This window comes from Macaca mulatta, chromosome 7, assembly GCF_049350105.2.
Source record: "Macaca mulatta isolate MMU2019108-1 chromosome 7, T2T-MMU8v2.0, whole genome shotgun sequence".
NCBI lineage: Eukaryota > Metazoa > Chordata > Mammalia > Primates > Cercopithecidae > Macaca > Macaca mulatta.
In genome coordinates this window covers 60,489,619-60,514,527 of record NC_133412.1, presented here as the reverse complement: position 1 = coordinate 60,514,527, position 24,909 = coordinate 60,489,619, and the positions used below count along the sequence as shown (strand labels likewise).

Genomic DNA, 24,909 nt, shown 5'->3' with positions numbered 1-24,909 from the left:
AGGGCAGGCTTCCTGCCAACTCTGGCAGTCATCTAAGTGAGCTACAACAGTACTGCTATAAAGGATCCAAAATCTTGTACAAGTTCAGACACCTCTTTACACAGTCACTTCCTGTACTATACAAAGGTACAGAATGCTTCTTTGTTTGTACAGATAAATCCACTTCCTACTGCATAGTCAACACAGTCAACATGAGGGAGTCAAGCAAGAGTTTCAAGCTTCTAGATTATGACTCTTAGAAATACTGCTAGTTTCCCAGTGAAAATATAAAGAAAAGATCCAATGTTGTACTAAGTGAAGAGATGACAATTTAAGAAATGAATATTTTAGTTTTATTAGTATATTTGGACCTTTGGGACATTTCTTGCTTTTTTTTTTTTTAATTATTAAAGCTTATTTGAATAAGTCAACTGGGGAAATTCAGAATTGAAAAGCAATTGCCTTTTAAAAGAAAGATATGGCAGGTTAAATTTTCTCAATTTCTACATTTAGAACTGGTTAAAAGCAAAATCTTTGTTCAATAAACACAAATATTGTAAAATTTATTTCAAATCTCTAATATGAACCATTATGGCATCAAGAAAGAAATATTAATAAAGTGAAGAAAAAAGAGCAACCATTCCCATTTAATCAGTCTCAACCAGTTATTGAATATCCTCATCTCACTTATTATAATCCATAATTATCTTAGTTATTTATCTGATATTTTCATATCTGGACTTTCCCACAACACTATAAACAACAGTAAAGCAAAGACCGTCTCTGTTTTATGTTCCATGTTATCCTCAGTGAGCAGTCCAGTTCCTGACCTACTGCACTGAATCAGTGGCAACAGAATCACTAGCAATGCCGGTTAAAAATGCAGTTTCCTGAGACCCACTCTATTATCTACTGGCTCTTTTAGATGGAGACCTGGAATCTGCAATTGCAACACTTCTAGATGGCACTACTGCATACCAAAATCTGAGGACTAAGTAAAATCTTCCATCTGTGGAAGAGCCATACACCTACACAAGTAACTAGAGTCACCAAAGTATTATTACTGCAAGGAATGCCTGAAGTGTTAAAAATAGAAATATTAGACTAAAAGTTTGAAAGTTTAAAGTATAATAATAATTTTAAAAATAAATAAATAAATAAATAAGAAAGTTTGTATCTTTGCTATATAAGAATGAGCTGCATCTGAAATGAAAATGGCTAACACCAAAATCTAAAGCTGTTACAGATCATTTTTAAAACTCTAAATTATAGAAATATGATGTACAAGTCACTAGGAAGCAGGAACTTCAACTTGTGAAAGGAAGATAAATCTTGGGGCCCCAAAATCACTAAGCTAAGGGGAAAAGTGAAGCTGGGAACTGCTTAGGGCAAACCTGTCTCCCATTATCTTCAAAGTCACCCCTCTGCTCACTGAGATAAATGTGTATCTGATTGCTTCCTTTGGAGAAGCTCATCAGAAACTCAAAAGAATGCAACCATTTGTCTCTTATCTACCTATGACCTGCAAGCTCACTCCCAGCTTCGAGTTGTCCCGCCTTTCCAGAACGAACAAATACTCATCTTACATACATGTTGATTGACGTGTGTCTCCCTAAAACGTATAAAACCAAAGTGTGCTCTGACCACCTTCGGCACATATTATTGGGACCTCCTGAGGCTGTGTCACCAGCACGCACCCTCAACCTTGGCAAAATGAACTTTCTAAATTAACTGAGACCTACCTCAGATATTTGGGGTTCATAAACTTATTGACATTTTTATACTTAACACCAAGATTGTACCTTGAATATAGTATATACATTAACAGTTTAAATAAAATAATGAGTAAATATAATACATAATCTAGCTAACTGACAAAAATACAGAGATCAAAAAAGGTCAGTCCAAATGAAAAGTATAGGCTTAAGAAGATTTGTGTTCATCACTCACTGAACAAATATTGGGTACCTACTATGTGCTAGTAGGCATTGTTATTAGTTTTCTAAAAATAGAATGCTGAGATAACAAAAGACTTAGTTCCTGCTTTCATGAAACACTGAAACCAATCTAATGATAAATAACAGGAAGGTGCTTTGGGAGCTTACACAGAAGAATTTTACCTAATCTGAAAACTGGATGAAGTGTCAGAGAAGGCTTATTCAAGTGATAATTTAGTTGAGATCTACAGATTGAATGAGCATTAGCTAAGAGAGGGAAGGAAAATTGCAGGTAGGGAAAATAGTATCTTGGAAGACTCTGAGATAAGGAAAACCTGGCACTTTCAAGGAAATGAAAAATGGCCCATGGGATGGAGCATAAAAGTGAAAAGGGCACTACAGTGAAAATGAATTAGAGAATTAAGTAGTGAGCAAACCATGCCTCTACATGGTTTTGATAAGGATTCTGGTTTGTGTTAAACACAATGGGAAAGTTTAAGGGTATTTTAAGCAAAGAAGTGATAGGGTTTGGTTTGCATTTTAAAATCATTTGGGCAGGCTGAAGTATTGAAAACAGATCAAACTGCAAAAACTAGAGTAGATTCAGATATTATTATAACCTCTAGGTTAAGCTTGTCCAACCTGCAGCCTATGGGCTGCATGCGGCCCAGGACGGCTTTGAATGAGGTCCAACATAAATTCATAAACTTCCTTAAAACATTATGAGATTTTCCTGTGATTTTTTTTTTTTTTTAGCTCATCAGCTGTGGTTGGTGTTATTGTATTTTACATGTGGCCCAAGACAATTCCGCCAATGTGGCCCAGTGAAGCCAAAAGATAAGACACCCTGGTCTAGGTGGTGGTAACAGTGGAAAGTAGATAAATATGAGATATTTTAGGAAGTTAAAAAAAAAATAGAACTTTTTATATCCCTTTTTTCTTCTCACACTTTGTCAACCTAACTTAATTCGTATTTTTCTGTTTTTTTTTCAAGTTGTGACTTAACTAGTCTGTTGCCTATTAAATTGGTTCAACTTAAGTAAACAGTAATTTAAATAGCTAGAAAACTTTATTGACACCAGAAGAGTTGAGAGAAAAATAAGTAAAGCAAATAGTTACTAAATATTTACTTAAATGTAGTTATTCCTTCCATTTTACCACAGCATGCTTGAATTTCTTGCTTGGGTTTAAGACTCTGAGCTGGAAGAACATTGTCATACATAGGATATTTTTCCAAATATTCAGTTGTAGGGCAAAACACCCCAGAATTTTCATAAATCCTTGTGATTCCATGTCGACAATGATGTCGGCTGTGCAAAAAATCAATGGAAAGATTAACCTCAAAAAACATTTTGTGTTGTAATTGCATTTTAATCAGAGACCTCCAATAAACTCACAGTTTCTAAATTCTAGAGCTTTACTGAAAAACCAAAAACTGGGCTGGGTGCAGCGGCTCACGCCTGTAATCCCAGCACTTTGGGAGGCTGAGGCGGGCGATTCACAAAGTCAGGAGATCGAGATCATCCTGACTAACAGGGTGAAACCCTGTCTCTACTAAAAATACAAAAAAAATTAGCCGGACTTGGTGGCAGGTGTCTCTAGTCCCAGCTACTCGGGAGGCTGAGGCAGGGGAATGGTGTGAACCTGGGAGGCGGAGCTTGCAGTGAGCCAAGATCGTGCCACTGCACTCCAGCCTGGGCAACCCAGCAAGACTCTGTCTCAAAAAAAACAAAAACAAAAACAAAAAAAAACCAAAAACTGTTTCCTCTGTAATGATGTTTACAAAAACAATCTATAAATAATGGTCTATCCCTATGTGGTGGAAGCACAGCAATTCAGTGTCTCATAACAATTTAGTGTCTTGTTACACTATAGAAGCTGAAAAACTAACAGAGTTTTTCCTATTAGTCCTAAAAAGCCTAGGGTTTTTCCCAGGCTCTTGCAGAAAGGTTCCACATAGAAATTAGGTTTCACCTGCTACATGTATTCACATGATACTTTGACTCAGAACAGAGCTACATAAGGAGAGAGTCAAGGCACAACATTTTTTTTTTGCTTGCATGAACGTAATAGAGGCAACAAGAGATTGGAGTTAGAAGTTGTTAGGTGGCATCTTGATTTGCAAGCTGGTTTCCTAACTTGGCAGCTTCTTGACCATGGAAGAGACGAGTGATTCTGGAGTCTACAGCTCTGTTGCAATTTTCTGATTATGGCAGAGGCAGTGGCCTCTTGTCAGTCCTGTTCTGTGGTAAAATTTTTGGAAGTTTTTCCTGGAAGCTTATTTTGAAAATGATTTCTTAAGTTCTTCCAAGTGACCTCTCTCTCTATATATATAAACACGCCTTAATAAATTCCTTTTTGCCTAAACTAATGAAAGGAGGTTATGTTATCCATAACTAAGAACCTTGACCAATATATCATATAAGCTAATAGTATACAGTTATTTAAGAGAATGAGGGTGACCTTTATGCATGGTCACTGGAAGATGGTGAGATTGTAAATAGTAAAAAACTGGATTGTAGAATAGTATGCTCAGAATATTCTCTTTTTAAAAAAATAAAATAAAATCGATGCAGGCCAGGCGCAGTAGCTCACGCCTGTAATCCCAGCACTTTGGGAGGCCGAGGCGGGTGGATCATGAGGTCAGGAGATCTACTAAAAATACAAAAATTAACTGGGTGTGGTGGCATGAGCCTGTAATCCCAGCTACTCGAGAGGCTGAGGCAGAAGAATTGCTTGAACCCGGGAAGCGGAGATTGCAGTGAGCTGAGATTACGCCACTGCACTGCAGCCTGGCGATGGAGTGAGACACTGTCTCAAAAAAAAAAAAAAAAAAAAAAAAATCAATGCACATGTAAAACAAGTCTTAAAGAACATTTGTTATCTGTGGAAGATAGAATTATGAAAGTGTTTTATAATATAGATATTTTACAATATTATGGATTTTTATGATACCTCTTGTGTATTTATTGCATTATCAAAAAATAAAAATAAAACCCTTAAAAAACAAAACAACCACAACCAAAAACAAAGAAAAAGTAAAATCACACCATTCCAAGGGTAGCCCTCAACATAATGAAGACTGAATTTCCTAACAGTTGAATGAGAAAGGAACTTGCGTTGAATGTAAATTAGGAAAAAAGTAAAAATTGTCTCCTGCACACCAGTCTGCAGATTCATACACCCAAAGTTAATTTGTTGATATTTTAATCTACTTCTAATTACGAACTGTGTTTATTATGAGGCTATCAAAAAAAACTGCTTTCCATCAACATGCAGGTGTTTTCTTTGAAGGGGATTACAAATACGAAGGGATTGACACTTTCATATTTACTTAGCAAATAATGATCTAATCCCTGGGTCAACAGTGAAGCTGAGGAAGGAGAAGACTGTGTTTCTAGGTGATGGAAGGTTGTTAGGCAAGACTCAGTTGGATTCTAGGTTTCAGGGTGGGGACTACTATACTGCCTTTTCAGTCAGGCGGATCCCAAAGAACGGGACGGGAATGCGAATATGGTCTGGCTGGGAGGACAGAAAGCAGATGAAAGAAAGTGTGATATGGGTTGCAGACTCAGGGCCTTGAGCACTGTTCTTTCTCATCTTTGTGGTGAGGGATGACGGGGTGGAAATGCATTCTCCCAGTCGGATCACATCCCACTACTCACCAGTCTTATATCCCGTCGCTGCTTCACATATATTATTTACCCGGCCTGGGTGGCATTTTACTTTGCATCCTTGATTGGGAGTCTCAGGGGCTACAAAGAAACGTTTTACCCCCAGGTAGCCGGCGGGTGCGGAGCGAGTATTCGTGGAACGGGATAAGTGGGGATGTCGCTGCGTCCTCGTCCCTTGATCTGCGGGGGACGGCCATTCTCAGGGTTCCCGAGGAGCCAGCTCCGTGCACCTAGGCCCTAGGTCGGCTCCCAAGCCCCGGCCCGCCACTACACCAGCCATTTCTTACCCGCAGGTACAAATCTGACACAGACACCAGCTCCTCATGCTCTTGGCTCCCATGCCTTCCTCCACCTTGCCTCAGCACTTGCGGCTTCTCCACTCCCATAGCGCCCGCCGTAGTCAAGGAAACAGAGGAATGCCTGGTGACAGACCCGGCGCCGGCTTCCGGTGGCGTCAGAGACACGCGGGTGAAAGGTCGAGCGTCAGCCGGCCCCGCCCCCTGGCGCGCGGGCGTGCAGAACCCGCAGAGATCTTTGTGTTTCGGAAGCTCTTGGTGTGGCTGGCTGTGACCCGAGAGGAGAAGCTGGGCTGGTGGGGCTGCTGCCGCCGGTGAGTGCGGGCTCGCGCTGGGGACTTGCATCCTCCTCTGCCAGCCTCTGGGCGGTGCTTGGAGGACCCCGCTCGCTGCGGCTCTGAGGCGGGAACGGGGCCTGGGGCCGAGCCCTGGCTGGGAGCGGTGGTCCCCGGAGTGTCGCTTCCAGTCTGGGGCCGGGGCGGTGGCCTGTCTGTGTGGACCAGCGATTCTCAAAGAGAACGAATCCGGGACCCTGCCGAAATGAAGGGCATGTAGTGTAGAGGTTTTTCCTTTTTGTTTAGAAAGGAATGAAAGACCGGCAGTGCACCTGCTTGGATAATAAGCACGTGACCCAAAACTTTGTTCGGGCTCCGTGGGCAGGAATAAAGCTGGGTATTCGACCTCCCGCGAGGACTAGCGAGAATGTCAGAATGAGGGACTTGGGGGAAGACTGAAGAGAGAAAGGGAGCATCATCTTCAGCATCTTCTCTCCCTCCTGCATGCAACCCTTCCTGTACGTGGTCATTGGCCTGGAGAAGTTTACCCGAGTACTTCTCCACCGGCAGGGTTACTGGTGTCACTGCGCACCCAGCCGCCTCGAGCTGCGTGATTCATCGCAGCCTTCGGATCCGGAAGGATAAGCAAACTCCTTAAGTGTAATCGTGCTAGGATATTGACTTTGGTGCTCGAACGGGACTTAGGCCTAGGTGGTGTGTCTCATCAATAAACATTCACTGGGTTCTTAGTTTAAGGGGTTTGAGAAGCCTTGCCACCTCCTAGCGTTTATTTTTTTTTTCTTTTGCCCCGACCTTTAGCCTCTGGGCTAATAATTACTTAATTTTTAGTCACAGGAAATAAGTAACCATGGTGCTCAACAGTTTGGATAAGATGATTCATCTCCAGAAAAACACTGCCAACATCAGGAATATTTGTGTTTTGGCTCACGTTGACCATGGTAAGAATCCTTTTTAAGTGCTTGTTTTGATAAATAAGGGAGGTGTGTCTCTGTATGTCTCAGTGGAGTGAAGCTGTGGGCAGCTGAGAGTGGTGTTTGCTAAGAAGCAAGTCTTCTTTCCTTTAAAAGTTTTCTGTGATGTTGGGGAAGCCTGCCTTGCTATAAAGCGTTTGAAATGAACACAGTTACCTAGTGAGTAGCATTCTTCTTTATAGTATGTCATGTTGTTTTTTAAACCAGAACTTGAATTTTTTGTTTTTGAAATGGCTTTAAGTTGCTTCACAACTTTTCAGATGAGGGTGATTAGATCCACAGGGTTGGAGATAAGATTACAGCATTATAGAGTGCTAGCATCTATGTCCTTCCTGATGATATTCTGTTCAAAAGTCTAATAAATCTCTTTTGTCTTTTGTTACCTAGCATAGGTAAATTGAAAATCTTTACTAAACCAATTCTTCTGGCCAGATTTAAAATCTATAGGTATGATCCATGACCCCTTTTAAGAAAGACATATATTTGAATTGATGTCCCTATTTTATTTAACAGGAAAAACTACTCTGACTGACTGTCTTATATCTAGCAATGGAATCATCTCCAGCCGCCTAGCAGGCAAGGTATGTTCTTATTTTATAAATACTTGTTGCATTTCAGTCAACAATGTGATGAACCATTTCCTGTGTTCTTTAGCGATCCAAAAGGGTATAAAACATTGTTCTTGCATCTAAAAGCTGCCAATCCATTTTGCAAGATTAAATGGCTGATGAGAAAATAGTTACTTCTATATTGCTTTGTATTGCTTTATATTAATATTTTATAAGTGCAAAAGTGAGTTTTTGCAACAAGCAAATGATACACAATTTTGGAAGATTTCACAGTGAAAGAGATTCCTTGTAGGTGAATAAGTTGCATGGTTTGAGGAGAAGACAGAAAAACTACCAGGTGGTCAGAAATAACACAGATAAAGGCTAACTTGTGTGTTGTGCTTTATTTGAGCGGAGCATTTGCCTAGAGGCTAGTGACAGAGAAAACATACTGGCAGGGAGAATAGATTATAGAATACCTTAAAAGGTAACCTAAGTATCAAAGGAAAGCTGCTTGTGCCTGAGGATTGTGATGAAAATAGCGGCTTTTTGATTTTTGTTTTTGAGACAGGATCTCTTTCTGTTGCCCAGGCTAGAGTGCAGTGGTGTGATCATGCACGGCTCACTGCAGCCTCGCCCTCTTGGGCTCAGGTGATCCTCCCACCTCCTCCTCTTGGGTACCTGGGACTACAAGTGCACACAAACACACATGGCTAATTTTTTGTAGAGACAGGATTTTGCCATGTTCCCCAGGGCTGATCTTGAACTCCTGGGCTCAAGCAGTCCTCCTGCCTTGACTTCCCAAAGTGCTAGAATTACAGGTGTGAGCCACCACACCTAGCCTGAAAATAGTGTTTGAGGAAATAAAATTAAAGAGATCTTTATTTGTAGCTATGAGTTTTAAGGGCTTGGAATAATTTACTTGCCAGTAGGAAAATAAAGATGTATTCGTTTCCATAATGAATTTAGGATATGATCAATAGGGTTTATCAGGTGACAGAGAACAAAGAGAAGAGGAGATGGAGAAGTAAAATTGAATCCACAGAGTAGACCCAGTAGAGTTGAAGGTCGATTTGGGAATTGATGTGTGGGTTGGGAGGGAAGCTGGCCCAAGATACTATCTAGAGGAGGCTGAAAAAACTAGGTTGAGTGAAATAATGAAATACTTATATTTTCCCCACTTGAGAATTTAGAGAAGGTACAATAACTCTAAAATAAGTAGATGAAAGGAAATAGTAAAGCATAAATTAATGAAATAGTAAATAGACATTTTATAGAAAGGATCAATGAAGCCAGAAGTTTGTTTTTGGAAAAGATTAACCCAGCTAACAAAGAGTGAACCCTAATGTAAACTATGGACTTTAATTAATCATAATGCATCAATATTGGTTCATCAGTTGTAACAAGTGTATCACACCATATACTAATACAAGATAGATATAATAGGGGAAACTGTGTGGGTGGAAGGAGAGAGTATGTGGGAACCTTCAGTCGATTTTTCTGTAAACTTAAAGTTGCTCTAAAAATATAATGTTATTAATTGAAACAGTTACTAGCAATATAGATAATTTTTGATTATCTTGACTAGGAAACGTTTTTGTTTTGTTTTTCATTGACATTGTTGAGGAACATTTGACACTTTTGACCTGCTAATGTTCCTAGTGTGGCTCACTGTACTTTGGACATATACAAAGCATAGTATATATAAATAAATATTTTTGAATGAATGACTTTAAAGAAGAGTAATACAGCTGACAAAATACCAGCAAGATGATCAAGAAGAAAAGAGAGGGGGCAGATATAAGTGATACCAGGAAAGAAAAATGCTACAGAAGTTAATAAGGTATTAATAGGATATAATGAACAACTCTGTGCCAGTAAACTTAAAACTTAAAAGTGCTAAACTGGAAAATTGTCTGGAAAACATAACTTACTAAAATGGAGTCAAGAAGAAATAGGAAACTTGAATTATTCTATAGTCGTTTAAGAAATTGATGAAACCCTGTCTCTACTAAAAATACAAAAAATTAGCCAGGAGTGGTGGCGGGCGCCTGTAGTCCCAGCTACTCAGGAGGCTGAGGCAGGAGAATGGTGTGAACCCGGGAGGCGGAGCTTGCAGTGAGCCGGGATTGCGCCACTGCACTCCAGCCTGGGCGACTGAGTGAGACTCCATCTCAAAAAAAAAAAAAAAGAAATTGAATTGGTTGGCAAAAATCTTTCCATAAAGAAAAGACCCATATGGTTTAACTCTCTAGTTCTGCCAAACATTCAACGAATAATTTCAGTCCTACTTAAACCATTTCAAAATATAGCAGAGAAAAACCCAACAATTGGCAGTATTCTCCAAATCATATGAAGATAGCATAACTTTGATACCAAAAGTCTGTTAAGGATAATACAAGACAGGAGAATTATATACCAACCTTATGATTATGGATGCAAAAATTATAATCCTCATTAAGAAACAGAATTCAGCATAGTATAAAAAGCTGATTATTCATATCCAAATCGAGTTTGTCCCAAGGAATTCAAGATTGGTTTAACATGTAATTTCACTATATTAATAGATTAAAGGAAGAAAATCATGATCATTTCAACAGATAATAAAGACGTAGTAAAATTCAACATCTATTGTGATAAAACCTCTTTGCAACGTAGTTACAGAAGAGAACTTCTGTAATCTGATGTGGGATATTTATAAAAAACCTAGAATGAAGATTGAGCTCAATGATGAAGTGTTAAAAAAACTTTTCTATTCATAGCCAGAAATAAGGGAAGAATGGCCATCACACCCTTCTGCTCATTGTGTTATAACTTCTCCTTTACGTTGTACTGGAGGTTCTAGTTGCAGTGATAAAGCTGGAAAGAAAAATAAAAAGTGTGAATTTTGGAAAGGAAGAAAACAAAAATGTAGATAAATTGCTAGGATATTAGTAACAAGTTGGCAGGTTTCAGGATGTGAAAACCGTTGAAAAGAAGTATACATGAGCAATAAATAGATCAATATTTAAATTATCTATTTAAAAACATAAACCATTTAAATAGCATAATAAATGTTCCTGTGCTGGGCATGGTGGCTCGTGCCTATAATCCAAGCTACTTAGGAAACTGAGGTAGGACAATTGCATGAAACCAGGAGTTTGAGGCTGCAGTGAGCTGTGACAGCAACTGCACTCCAGCCTGGTAGATAGCACAATACCCTATCTCTTAAAAAGTAACAAAACAACAACAACAACACCACCTATGAGATATTGGAGAAAACTTAAATAAATGGAAGGATATTCCATATGTATGTATTGGCTGACTCAGTATTTTTTAAATGACATTTAAAAAATATTGATCTATAGATTCAGGAATTCCAGTAAAAATTCCAACAGATATTTAAAAATTTCAACTTGATATGCTGATTTTAAAATATATACAGAAGAGCAAATAAACCAATTAATAGCTGGGACACGGCTAAAGAAGAGTAGGGTATGGAAATACGTCTTACCCACTGGCAAGACTTACTGTGAATGTATTGATGTGTTGTAGCCTGTGGCCTGGAATTGACTGAGGCATGAAATTGACTGGATGGCTCAGAATAGTAAGCCTAGAATAGTAGGCTGGCATTTCAGATCTGTGGGAAAAAGATGAACCATTTGGCCAGGCGCGGTGACTCACACCTGTAATTCCAGCACTTTGGAAGGCCGAGGCAGGCAGATCACCAGGTCAGAGGATAGAGACCATCCTGGCTAACACGGTGAAACCCCATTTCTACTAAAAATATAAAAAAATTAGCTGGGCATGGTGGTGCGTGCCTGTAGTCCCAGCTACTCGGGAGGCTGAGGCAGGAGAATGGCATGAACCTGGGAGGCAGAGCTTGCAGTGAGCTGAGGTGTGCCACTGCACTCCAGCCTGGGTGACAGAGCGAGACTCCATCTCAAAAAAAAAAAAAAAAGACAAACCTTTCAAATGGTTCTTGTGCACTTGGTTATCCATGTGGGAAAAAAAAATTGGACCTCTACTTCACACACAAATCAATTGCATGGTTAAGATATTTTTATTTAAAAGCAAAACTATAAAGCTTTTAGAAAATAATATGGGCTAATATTTTTATGACTTTAAAGGAAGATTTCTTAAGATAAAAATGTGCAAACTTTTTTATAAAAGGTTAGTAAACTACTTAAAATTAGAACATACTTATCAAATATGCCAGAAAGAAATGGAAAAAACAAGCCTGGTAACTGTGAAAAATATTAATAACACAGATGTAATTGACAAAGGACTATAATTCAGAGACTATAAATAACTCCTATTCAAAACAAAATAAATCTGTATTACAACCAGTAGAAAGGTGGACAAAAGCCTTGTATAGGCAGTTCACAGAAAAGGAATGTTAAATGGCCAATACAAGAAACTTGTAAAAGGATACTTAATCCCATTAATAATAGGAGAAATGTAAATTAAAACCATGAGATGCTATTTATCACCCATCTTAAAAAATAAAAGTCCAGCAATATCAGCTGTTGAGGTTATGAATCAAAAAAAGTAATATTCCACTGTGGATCAGTCCAACTATTTGGAAAATAATTCGGAAATATCAAGTTAGGTTTAGGATGTACAGATTTAATAACTCAGAAATTCTACTGGTAGGGAGTGTACAAGAGACTCGCAACTGTTCATATCAGCTCAGTAATAGTTACAGAAAACTGGAATCTGTCTCCATGTCCACCGGTAATACAATGGATGAATGGGTGTGGTAGATTTGTGAGGTGGAGTCCTACAGTAATAAAAATGAATGAATTACATCAATAGGGGTGAATCTCAGGAAAACAATATCGAGCAGAGAAAAAGTGACAGTATAATAGAGTAAGCGTGAGTCTTATACAAGGCTTAAAACTTGCCACTCTACATGATGTATTGCTTAGGGACACACTCATTTTTAAAAATTATAAAGAAAATAAGGAAATGATCAAGATAAAATTCAGGATAGTGGTTACCTATAAGCCAGGAGGAGCACAGGGTACTTCAAAAGTAACAAACTTTTTTTTTTTTTCCTTTTGAAATGGGATGGTGCATACATAGGGGTTCATTGTGTTGTTATTTATGTATTACACATGTTTCATACCAACCCAGTGCTTAAAAACATACGTTATAGAAGACTGATAAGGGACTGAAACTTTTTGAAGGACTGAGAGGTTGGAGAGGTGAAGGGAAACCAGCAATGGGATCTAAGGAGAGATGGAGGTAAATTAAGATATTTCAGACTCTTGGAAGAATTTCACATATGCATGTAACACACATGCACACAAAGGGTGACTGTTACGCTGCACTGGAATCAAGAAAAGTGAGGATTGACAATTATTACTGTGTTTGGCCAGAGGTCATTGATAGCTTTTAGGGCTTTGATTTTGCCAGAGCTGCGGAAATGGAAGCCTTTCTGAAAATTTCAGAATTAATGTGGATGAATACATGTGGCAGTTCATATCAACAGATAATTCTCAGTGCTTTTGAATGAAAGAAAGGAGTAAATAGAAAGGTTAAAAATTTTTCAAAAGTTTGACAGTGGAGAGAATGAGGTAGGGTAAGGGAAAATCATTCTGGAGAAAGGAGGAGGAAGTTAGTCTGGTACTTAGGGCTGAGGAGTTGGAAAGGGATGGAATCTTATTTAAACAAAACCACTGTCAATACTGATGCACTGCAAAGTCTAGAGAATGAGATGTAGATCCTCATTGGTGGATATTACGGTGTTATGAAAGTCATCAACGAAATGGTCATACTACAAATATTTTCTACTGTATTCTTTTTTTAAAAAAGATGTATTCAAAATCTATTAATTTGGGAAAGGAATAAAGACTTCTCTTGCCTCTAGAGACCTCTGTTTCAGTCTCTGCTCAGAATTTGTCAAACAGCTTGTAAATAGGAAAAGAATGGCTATGTTCTTGATATTTAGAAAGAATTCTCCCAAATGTTGCTGTCTGTAAGCTGTTCTTGACCTGCCCCATCATTCATTGCTGATACTTGGATGAGCAACACTCTGGGGAGGGTATGCAGTATTTGAATACATTTATGAGTTCCTAGTGGTAATGTTTTTCAATTTGTCATATTCCCTTCCCCTCAACCAACTTCACTTCTCCAGACCCCCATCATCTTAAAAAAAAAAAAAAAAGAGAGAGGGCTAGGTGTGGTGGCTCATACCCGCAATGCCAGCACTTTCGGAGGCCGAGGTGGGTGGATCACCTGAGGTCAGGGACTCAAGACCAGCCTGGCCAACGTGGCGAAACCCCGTCTCTACTAAAAACACAAAAATTAGCCAGGCGTGTTAGCACATGCCTGTAATCTCAGCTATTTGGGAGGCTGAGGCTAGAGAATCATTTGAACCTGGGAAGCAGAGTTTGCAGTGAGCTGAGATTGTGCCACTGCATTCCATCCTGGGCAAAAGAATAAGACTCTGTCTCAAAAAAAAAAAAAAAAAATAGACTCTATGTAGTTTAAAATTTAAGTATTGGTGGGCATGGTGGTTCACACCTGTAATCTCAGCACTTTGGGAGGCCAAAGTGGGAGGATCACTTGAGGCTAGGAGTTCAAGACTAGCGTGGGCAACATAGCGAGACCCTGTCTGTGCAAAAATAAATAAAAATAAAAATTTAAATATTTAAAACAAAAATCTAAATTAGCAAATTTTAATGTTATATTTTAATTCTTTGGGAAGTGAAGATGCATATGTTGCATTTTTCCAGTTAAGGTACATGGACAGCAGAGAAGATGAACAGATCCGAGGGATCACTATGAAATCCAGTGCCATTTCACTACATTATGCAACAGGTAAATCAATCTGTTTTACAAAAACACAGCTTTGCATCTTTCATGTCCTCCTCTCTCTTTCTGAATTAATTGCATGCCTCAGTTTCTTTGCTTATATTCTACATATTTTATTCTGGCCTTTCCACATGATCTGTTGTCAGAGTCAGGCTGTCCAGGCTTGGAAGCAAATGGAAACCTCTGACTGGCTTGAGGGCAGAAGAACTGGCAGTTCACACTGGCCCCCTCCACCAGGTGCTTGTATGGATTTCTTCACAAGGAAAGTCAGGAGCCCTAGGACTTTAGCTGGTTCAGCCCTACTATTCTGCCTCATGGCCTAGCCTGCATGTTAGATTTGGAGTCTTATTTACTTAAAAGTAGACTGGCATGATCAGGACCAGCTTGCTATCCTCAAATGAGGATGCTACTTTGATAGTAACACTTCTAGGAACTTATCTGACAGAAATAGTCATGTCAGTGTGTGAGATACATGTCACTGATATTCACTAAAATGTTTATATTCGTGAAAAAAATACCAACAACCTGAATGTCAGTAGGAGAATGGTTAAATAAACTGATACATCCAAGCTGTGAAATACTGTGCAGCTGTTAAACCTACTGTTTAATATATATGCCATTGTATAGGGAAGAATGGTATGTTAAGAGACAGAAAACAAATTGCAGACTATTTTTGTAAGATATGAATGTGTTTGGGTAATAAAAATATATATGCGGATAAAGGTGTCTGGAAGGATACTTACTAAACCCTTAACAGTAGCTCTCTGCAGGGGCTAGATTATGGCGAAACTTGCACTTTTCAAAATATTTATTTTGAAATTTTTACACAATTTCAAAATTTGTATTTGAAAATTTTACACAAAATGTATATTTTTGTAATTAGAAGAAAATAATAAAGATAAATTTTATTTCCCTAATGGACTTACCTGTGGTTCATCCTTCACAAGTGTCATATCTTTGGCACTGCCACCAAAAGATGTACTCTGTGGGGCATGGCTTGTTGTGCCAAACCCGTTTTGAAGGTCTTAGGCACATGAATTCTCAATGTTTAATGTTTAACGCTTCATTTTTTTTAAACTACTTCTCACATTTTAAAGGGTATGTTCTCATCCTGTGATCCAGAGAATGGGGTCGAGAGTCTATTGATTTATCTCATTTTATAGACTTCAAGAGATTTGTAGGCTGCCTTCTTCCTTACTCATACTATTAGTCTGTTTTTATTTGAAGATTTCTCGGGTGTCAATTTTAGTTGTTCTGCTCTATACTTTGTCTCTAGTCCCCCTCTCCTGACCCCTTTAACCACTTTGTTAAGGTTTAATTTATATACCATAAAATTCACCCACTCCAATTCACATTTGTCTTCCTGGTGTAGTATTGTAGGAGAATTTGCTATAGCACCCTGGGAATTGAATGGTCTGACCTCTATTTTGTTGAGCTCTGTGACCTGGACCTTGGCTGCTCACAGATCAGATTGTTTTAGGTACGCTTTCTTTTTTATTTTTTGAGACAGAGTCTTGCTCTGTCACCCAGGCTGGAGTGCAGTGGCGCGATCTCGGCTCACTGCAGCCTCTGCCTCCCGGGTTCCATCAATTCTCCTGCCTCAACCTCCTGGGAAGTTAGGATTGTGGATGCATGCCACCATGCCTGGCTAATTTTTGTGTTTTTAGTAGAGATGGGGTTTCACCATGTTGGCCAGGCTGGTCTTGAACTCCTGACCTCAGGTAATCTGCCCGCCTGGGCCTCCCAAAGGACTGGGGTTATAGGTGTAGCCACTGCGCCCAGCCGGGTATGCTTTCTTGATTGCATAGACCAGAGACTTAAGCTAGCTTGGGTTGGGGTGGGATAGATTATTGAAAGCATATGTGTGAAATGATATTGGAAATAATATCCATGAAAATTGAAAAATAGGAGTCTTATTGGAGTGGTGTCTCATAAAAATTGGAGCCAGATTTTGATTATGGATCCAAGATAGCTCTAGAGACCACATCAGTAAAAGTTTATGGATCCTTCCTCTGGAACTTCACTGTTGTCCTTGGATTTGAGTGTCTGTTTGTATCTCCACTATTATCCTGTGTGTCTTTTCTCTGTCTCATAGCTTTTGCCTACTGTCATGTCTTCATCTTTGTGCATTCACTTTGCCCTGACTTCTTACCCTATTATCCTGTCTGTTTTCACCATATTTCTGTTGCCTACTGCTTTGATCTCTTGTGTTTCTAAACACACAGTCTTAAGAACAGGATGCGGCTCTGCTTATCTTTTCATGCCAACCCATCACAGAGGTTGCAGGTGTGGATTGGCTGCCCTTAGTTGGTTAGTCATCTCCTAGTCCAGTCAGTGGTGATTGGAGTGGAGTCACAAAGTGTCAAATATGTTTCTTGTGAGCATGGGATGACTTCCTAGAAAGGAATTTGGGCTGAGCAGTCAACACACTTGACAATTCAGAGCCTTATGGGGATAGAAGTTAGGAATGTTGACTGGGACATATCCTCTCAGATCACCTGAGAGATGAGATATGTTTTTATCCATATCTTAGTGCTGATTCTCCAGAATGGGGTATTTCCTGCTATGAAGGTGGGACAGCCTGAAGGGGAACCTAGATGGGAGAAAAAGAGAAACCTGATGGTTGAAGAAACTCCACAGGTGACTTTTATTTATACCATGCCTTCCCCTTCTTCTCACCCACTTTGAATGCCCTCTTATGCAAATTAAGCCCTTTCTCTGGTTCTGACTCTTAGTTTACTAAGCTTTCAAAAGTATTTTCAAATCTTTATTTGGGTTGAAATATAGGGTCTTATTCTAGTTTAAAGTAAACAGATAAATCATGCATGTTATAGAAGTGGTATTGAAAACCATCAAGGTCATACACTATCTTAGCATTTTCCAGGAACCTAATTCTTCTTTGAGAAAATGGAGCCTCTGTTATCTTTACGTTTGTGACCAAAATTTGCTACAAATGTTGGGATCATATTATTAAATGTTATTTGCCTGTTTCTTACCTCTCTTTGTGTCCCACCCACAAGGATACCATACATTTATCTTGTCATCTCAAGAGTTAGGAAGTATTCCTAGCAATACACGTTCTGTAAAATATCCTAAGGGGATGTAATGCCTTTGAATCCTTTAGCCTAGAATCCAGATACATAAGACAGAAATAGATTCACATGGGTTAAATAATATGAAATTCATCAAAAGGAATACTGCTGTCATTTCTACTGTATAACCATTTTTTATATCTGAGCAAATATTGCTGTTCCTGAACTTTTGAATTTTTTATCTAATTCATTTTTTAAAATATTTTAGATAAATGTAAAAGTTTATGTACATATGTGCATATTATATATGTTGAATATATAGTATATATGTATATATATTTCAATTTATTTATTTATATATATATTTCAAATGTTTTGTAGAGATGGGATCTTGCTATGTTGCCCAGACTGGTCTCAACCTCCTGGGTCAAGCCTTCTATCTGTTTCCTAAAGTTTTGGGATTACAATTGTGAGCCACCACACCTGGCCCAAGTTTATATTTACTATAGAAAATTTAGTGTGTGTTATAGAATATACAGTAAAACACAAAAATGAAATAAAAATCACTCTCAGTTCACCACCAGTTATTTTATAATTTCAATTTTTATATTTAATGCAAGTTACATGCGTGTGCACACGCTGTGAGGTAAATATCTAACTTTATTCCCTCCCCCCAATAACTTACTTATTCTAATACCTGTCAGATGTGATTATTAAGTACAATATTATTAGTTCCTGACATGTTGTTGACACCTCTGCACAAGTGAGGCAGTTTGGGTGGGGCTCTTAAGGACTAGAGAGTGAATTATGCCCACCCATGGAATACTCCCCCGATTCCTGGGGTAAGGGCCAGTATCATTCAGCTCCAGTTGATTGATTGATACACAGTGGGAATTTTTTTTTTTTTTTTTAAGAAAAGTTGGCATCAGGATGTTTGGCAAAATCTTCCAAATATCAAAATGCTGCCAACTTCTTTAAAAATTGTAAAACACCTTGTGGAACACACTGCAGTGGGCTTTAGCTTACAAACTTTTAGTGTGTAACCTTAGCATATAGTCTAGCTATTAGCCTGGGTCAGTGGTACACTTGGGATTCACCAAGAGTCAGTCATATGCAGTGAGGATGTCCTCCAAACGTGGAGACCAAGGATACAGCAGCCTTCTGCAAAGAGGTCCATATGCAAGTTGATCACTTTGTAAATACCTCTGTTAGGGTTAGTGGTTGTGGGCAGATGGAGGATTTATGCATGTGTTGATTTCAGCTCTGTGGCTCTCTGGTTTTATACTCCAAAGACCAGGCCATGGAGACACTGACTCATGCCATCTAGTTACAGACAAGGCCAGCTTGTACCAGAAAGTCATCTCTTTCATTCAGAGGCAGTAGCTTCCCTTTCCTTCTGGCTATGTGAATGTTTACCCATGGTCCTAACTTGCCTTATTCTTTCTAGAGTGAGGCTGGGAGGGAAGAGTTTCATTACCCCTCATTTGACGGAAGGGTAGATTTTGTTCTCATCAGACAATGAATGCTTTACTTTGTGAAGCATTCAGTTGATGCCAGGCCTAAGAAACTAGGTACACGATAGTTCACTTCTGAGCTAGGTGTCTCATATGCCTGATTTTGTTTCATCTTTACAGCAACTCTGTGATGGGTATTACTCTTACTTTACACATGTGCAAAAATGGAGTTCAGAGAGGTGAAGATACTTTCCCAAGGACAGAGTAATTTCTAGCATGTGGTAGTAGTCCTAGAACCAACATTTCCAGCCTATTCACTTGGACCATTAGTCTCTTGGAAGTTAGGCCACAAATAATTTCTCCTGAGGCTTAAGTATCTCCTTTCCACCAGGGATTGCTATGGACATCTTGTGGCCAGCACTACCTACATCCCTGTGGTCTTCAGTCATTGCCCACCATGTGGGCCACATGATCTGGCCTCTCTTATAGTCTCTTCCCCATGTTTCTCTGTGATTCTGACACCCTCTTTCAATCTCCTATTATTCCCTTCCTTACCAAAACTTACTCTAAAAACGTTCCAAGGTAAACAAACATCCCTACATCCTCAATGCCTTTTTATTGACGTTTCCTCCTTCTGCCTGGCTGTCTTCTGATGACATTGCCTACCGTGTACCTTTTTCAAGTGAATGCTACTCGTCCGTTCATGTTCCATGAATCTCTGGGTTAGGATACGGGATTGCTATTCTTTTTGTTCCCAGATCTGATGACAAAAGTTAATTCTTCTACCCTCGTTTTCAAACTTCTCCTTTCAAGACTCAGACCATCCGGTTATTCACCTTTCCAATCATTGTCAGCTCCTGGTGATGGTTCCTATTCATTAATGACTTTGGCACCCGGCCTCATGAATCTTCTAAGATGGCTTTTACCATCCCTGAAAATGACTTCTTCAGCATCTTATCCTCTCACCAACATTGATTCTCCACTTCACCTACCCATTGTCATGACTGCTTTCTGGATTTTAGCATCACCTTGAGCTATCCATCTTCGACATTTCAAACTTAAATACTTCCTTCTCTACATTCTTTGATTCTCCCAGCTCTTTCTTTCACCTGACTAATGAGGTACCCATTCTTTGACTTCATAATATTCTCTAGTTTTTTGACTCCCAACAGCCTCTTTCTTCATTCACTTCCTGCCTCGTACAGCCCAGATTTGTCATTTCACTGACAGTCTTGCCAGCATCTTCAGTCTCTTTGGTTCTTGACCTTCTGTCATATTTTTCCCAACAAAACTTGAACTCTTGATAAAGCTAACTCTCTACACTTCTTCGTCCTTGTATTTGGACTAGGTTCTCAAGTGGTCCTCCAAACTGCTGGCAGACTTTCCATCTGTCCCTGTTGGGTCTTGCTCATTCTTCCCAACAGCTATTTTGAATCTTCTGGTCTCTTTCAGCCTATCTGTCATCCCCTCCTCCACAATCTCAGCAGACATTCTTACCTTCTATTTCTCAGAAAAGGAAAGAATTCTCACCTGCTTGCCACTGTATCTCAAAGCATAATGGTATGGGCATTTTTTGCTTGCCTCCTGTCACTGGCAAAAACCTGTGCTCCGGACTTAACGATCTTTTCTTCAGTATCTTCCACCTCTCTGTACTGGCTTGTATCCATCAGCTTTTAAGCATGCTCAAGTCTTTCTTGTCTTAAAAAATACATAAATCCTTTCAGCCCCACATTCCTCTGCATGTTCTCTCTCTTCCCCCCTTCTTAGTCAAAGTTATACTACAATTAGTCTCTCAATTACTCTGATAATGAGACCTGCACCTTATAGTAATGACGTGCATTAGCAGTGTGAAATTGGTCCTTGATCTATGACCCTCTCTCCAGGGTGATGCTAGGCATAGAGAGATTATAAGAAGCAAACATCAACCTTTTTTTTAACTCCAGGGTTTCTTATTCTGGTTCTTACACCCTTCCAAGCAAAACTGCCAATGATCAAAGGAATCAAGACAATGTGGATGTATTAGATTTACTGTCTATGCAGCAGGCCTTCAAAGGTGGAGAAGTTCTCAGTAATGTCAGAGTTCAGGGTGTGGCCACAGTACTGGGTGGCAGATGTGGACTGGCATCATACTGAGAAAAACCAAAAGTGGGTGAGGCAAAATGTAATCAGAAGTGGTCTGTATGTGGTCTAGTTTCATGTTGGAGGAAGGTCTGGAGAGGCCTTCAGGTTGGGTTTGTGCAGCAAAAGAAAACTTAATCAGTTTGCTATTCATAGTTGTTTCTAGATAATTTTTCCCTCTTTCTTTTCTAACCCATGTCACTTTTTTTTTTTTTTTTTTTTTTTTAAGATTAAGAGTCTTGTTCTGTCACCCAGGCTGGAGTGCAGTGGTGATCATAGGTGACTGCAGCCCAGACTCCTAGCCTGAAGCAGTCATCCTGCCTCAGCATCACGAGTACCAAGGACTACAGGCATGTACCACCATGCCTGGCTAATTTTTAAAAATTTTTTGTAGAGATGATGGTCTCACCATGTTGTCCAGGCTGGTCTTGGCTCAAGTGAGCCTCCTGTTTTGGCCTCCCAAAGCACTGGGATTATAGGTGTGAGCCACTGTGCCTGACTCCATCTCAGTTTTGACACATACCATCAGAGTCAACCACCCTTCACCTCTCCTTGTGGCAGGCTTCTCATAAAGATAGTTACCCTGTTACCTGTGTCAGCTTTACAATTGTGCTTTACAATTCTGTCAAATAATAAGCCGTATTAGTTGATTTATAACTTATAATGTTATACATTGACTTAAAATATAAAAGGATAGTGGTGATTTAAGATATAAAAGGAAACCAGGTGCAGTGGCTCACGTCTGTAATCCCAGCACTTTGGGAGACTGAGGCAGAAGGATCACTTAAGGACAGGAGTTTGAGACTTGCCACGGCAACACAGTGAGATCCCATCTCTACAAAAAATAAAATAAAAATTACCCTTGTGTGCCTGCAGTCCCTGCTACTCTGGAGGCTGAGGCAGGAGGATTGCTTGAGCCCAGGAGTTTGAGGCTGCAGTGAGCTGTGATTGTGCCACTGCATCCGGCCTGAATGTTATAGTGACACCCTATCTCTTAAAAAAAATAAAAAATAAAAAATAAAAAGTGGTATTTCCTGAGGAGGGAGATTTGTGGTTACTTTATAGTTGGGGTACAATTTATGTATATAATTGTTATAAGTTCATACATAAGGAATTTAGGAACATATCTTCAGGTAACTCAGGTTCTGCCTGTATTTCTGTTATTTTTGTTGTCAGGCAAAATATTCTACCAATACACTGAAACAAAAGACACTTTCAGGAGGTTCAGATCTTCATCCATAACTTCAGTTTTTCTTTTTTATTTTACGGAAAGTTTTCTCTCATCAGCTTTCTATGTATGTGTTAGTGAACATTTCCAATGTTTTGGAAGTCGAACGCTAAATTCCTTATATGAAGTTTTACTGAATACAGAGGTGTTTTGGCAGGTACTAGTGACAAATGTGCACCTTCTGTGAGACAATTATCCATGGCACTTTAAAACCATGGGCAAGGGAGGAATTCTTTTCCCGTAACTCCCTATTAGCAGCAGAAATTGTCAGGAAGATATCTCCCATAATTAACTTTGGTTCTTCCAACTTTTTTTTCAGCCCCCTGGAACATGAAAAGATTGGATTGTTGCTTGACTGATTATATCTGTGCCTTGAAATGAAGCGGTTTAGTTTGGAATGCCTGGGAAGTAAAGCAGCAGAAGCTTATGTCCCTGAATGCTATTACAGGGATTAATTCAACACATAGCTTCAGGACTTTGTTACAAATTGGAAAGATCATTTAGCATGTAAAAAATTTTGTCTCCTGAAAAGTGTTATGCGTTCTCTACTTTTAAGATAATTTCCACTAGCAATAGTAATATCTAGCATGATAAACCCTGTAACTGTTTTTATATTTTTTTTAAATTTGATCACACACACACAAAAGTGGTAAGTGGCATTTTTTAAAGATACATAATGTAGCTGAAGTCACAGCAGAAGAGCTGTGCTTGTGGACTTTTTTTCTCTAATGGATATGGGACTTCTTTCTCCAACCTTTGAAAATTTAGGTTAAAGTTGTTTGCAAAGGGTTAAGATGAAAAAGGCATTGAAAGAGGAATTGGGAGGCCTGACTCAGAGCTGAGCCAAGCCTTTGTCAGCTGTGTAACTGACCATGGCATTTCCTCTTTCTCACCGTTAAATACATTTGAGAAACTCCAGGTTAAATAGAGTTGGACAGACTTCTGTCACAGGGCTTCTCTGAACCTTTAATATGTATGTGTGATGTGAGCTCCAAGGCCGGCTGTATTTCTCAGCTGTATTATTTGATCAGACACTTATTTTTTAGGATGTAGATTTTCAGACAGAAACACTTGGTGTATCTCTAGCTTTTCAGTTCCTCTGTAGATCTGAACTTGCCCTTCCTGAATGAATTTCAAAGAATCTGGAAATGGATACATAATTAGAGGAGCATAGATAGGTAGATAGGTATTCATTTTTCTGAGTATTCCCTAAAAGGTCTTAACTCCAATAAAAGGTAAGAGCACTGTTATATAGGAAGCCTGAAATTTCTGTATGAGTGCATTTTTAGACTCTGTAAAGGACTTGACTGGAGACCCAGTCTCTGAAACTTGTGTATCAGGTCCAGGTCATATCACAAAGGGTGGGAAAGTGCTTGAAGTTCTCCCACTCTCAAGTCTGGAGTTCAGCCGAATGAACAGGCTAGTGTGGTTTCCCCAGTTGCAAAGTATGAAGGCATCTAAGACCCGAGAAATGACTAAGATCATTCGATAGCCCGGGGTGTATTTCTGGCTTGCTTCTTTTGGGACCTTGGGTGAGTCTCTTACCTTTTGAGGGCATTAGCATGTTTTTCTATGAAATAAAGGCTTAGGCTGAGAAGATGCTGAGTGATTCTAAGAATCTCACGACTTTAATTTTATATACTAGGACCCTAGACCACCACTAGACATGCTCCTTTTTTTTCTGGTGTACTTGGTTGAGACCATGGTACTTATTGAAAATGTTGGGCCGGGCGCGGTGGCTCAAGCCTGTAATCCCAGCACTTTGGGAGGCCGAGATGGGCGGATCACGAGGTCAGCAGATCGAGACCATCCTGGCTAACACGGTGAAACCTCGTCTCTACTAAAAAATACAAAAAACTAGCCGGGCGCGGTGGCGGGCGCCTGTAGTCCCAACTACTCGGGAGGCTGAGGCAGGAGAATGGCGTGAACCCGGGAGGCGGAGCTTGCTGAGATCCGGCCACTGCACTCCAGCCTGGGCGGCAGAGCGAGACTCCGTCTCAAAAAAAAAAAAAAAGAAAATGTTGGCTAGGAAAACTGGTGTGAGATCTGACAGTGAAAGGCTCAATTGAGGTCCAGTGGACCATTGCTCCAGGGCTCTGATTATTTGACTTCTTGGATTTTCATTGGAGATCTCCGTGGTCTTCTCTGGTTAGAGCCTTCTCCGGTGGTTTCAGCGGAGCAATGGTTCCTCATAAAGCAGTTTGCATGAAAAGACCAGGAGGCAGTGGGGAGGAGTGATTCTGAAGAAGACAGTCTGTTGCTAACTGATGGCAGTCTTTCCCACTGAGCCACAGTACACTTGGGAATGCTTCACCCAGTGTTTTAGGAATTCATTAGCAGTGGAATCTTGGCATGTATGGTAAAAGTTACTGCCTTCTGAGTGTAGTGGTTAGAGGTATGGTCTTTGGAGTTAAATGGATCTGAACTTCTACTCTATCATTTTGAATTGTGTGATCTTAGTCAGTTAACCTCAGAGTTGGATTCTAACTGGATGTCCTTCAGAAAAAAACTTTTCTGTGCCTTAGTTACCTGCTGTATAAAATTGGGCTAATAGTTGTAACTACTACAGGGCATT

General features: G+C 39.5%; 3 protein-coding genes across 6 annotated transcripts in view; 1 reads left to right on the top strand and 2 right to left on the bottom strand.

Moving 5' to 3' along the window:
• LOC106999258 (stabilizer of axonemal microtubules 2) overlaps positions 1 to 6,015 on the bottom strand; it is a 29,397-nt gene extending 23,382 nt beyond the window's left edge. Inside the window, 1 exon segment of the mRNA XM_077938740.1 lies at positions 5,878 to 6,015. Coding sequence (XP_077794866.1) covers positions 5,878 to 5,930 — 53 coding nt within the window. The 5' untranslated portion in view covers positions 5,931 to 6,015.
• On the bottom strand, positions 2,890 to 5,787 carry LOC144329698 (stabilizer of axonemal microtubules 1-like). The gene is made up of 2 exons (XM_077938660.1): positions 5,684 to 5,787; positions 2,890 to 3,226 (listed from the first exon to the last, which is right to left on the bottom strand). The coding sequence occupies exons 1-2, from the start codon at positions 5,785 to 5,787 to the stop codon at positions 3,043 to 3,045; spliced, it is 288 nt and encodes a 95-aa protein (XP_077794786.1). The 3' UTR covers positions 2,890 to 3,042.
• A 57-nt stretch (positions 6,016 to 6,072) lies between the features above and the next one.
• EFL1 (elongation factor like GTPase 1) overlaps positions 6,073 to 24,909 on the top strand; it is a 130,619-nt gene continuing 111,782 nt past the window's right edge. For all 4 annotated transcript variants that reach the window (XR_013395351.1, XR_001446032.3, XM_028851229.2 and 1 more), the window contains exons 1-4: positions 6,073 to 6,200; positions 7,011 to 7,120; positions 7,667 to 7,734; positions 14,424 to 14,508. Coding sequence is in view for 2 of the 4 variants with exons in the window: in XM_028851229.2 (XP_028707062.2) it covers positions 7,030 to 7,120; positions 7,667 to 7,734; positions 14,424 to 14,508 (244 nt within the window). In the remaining 2 variants the exon portion in view is untranslated. The remainder of the gene's footprint in view (positions 6,201 to 7,010; positions 7,121 to 7,666; positions 7,735 to 14,423; positions 14,509 to 24,909) is intronic.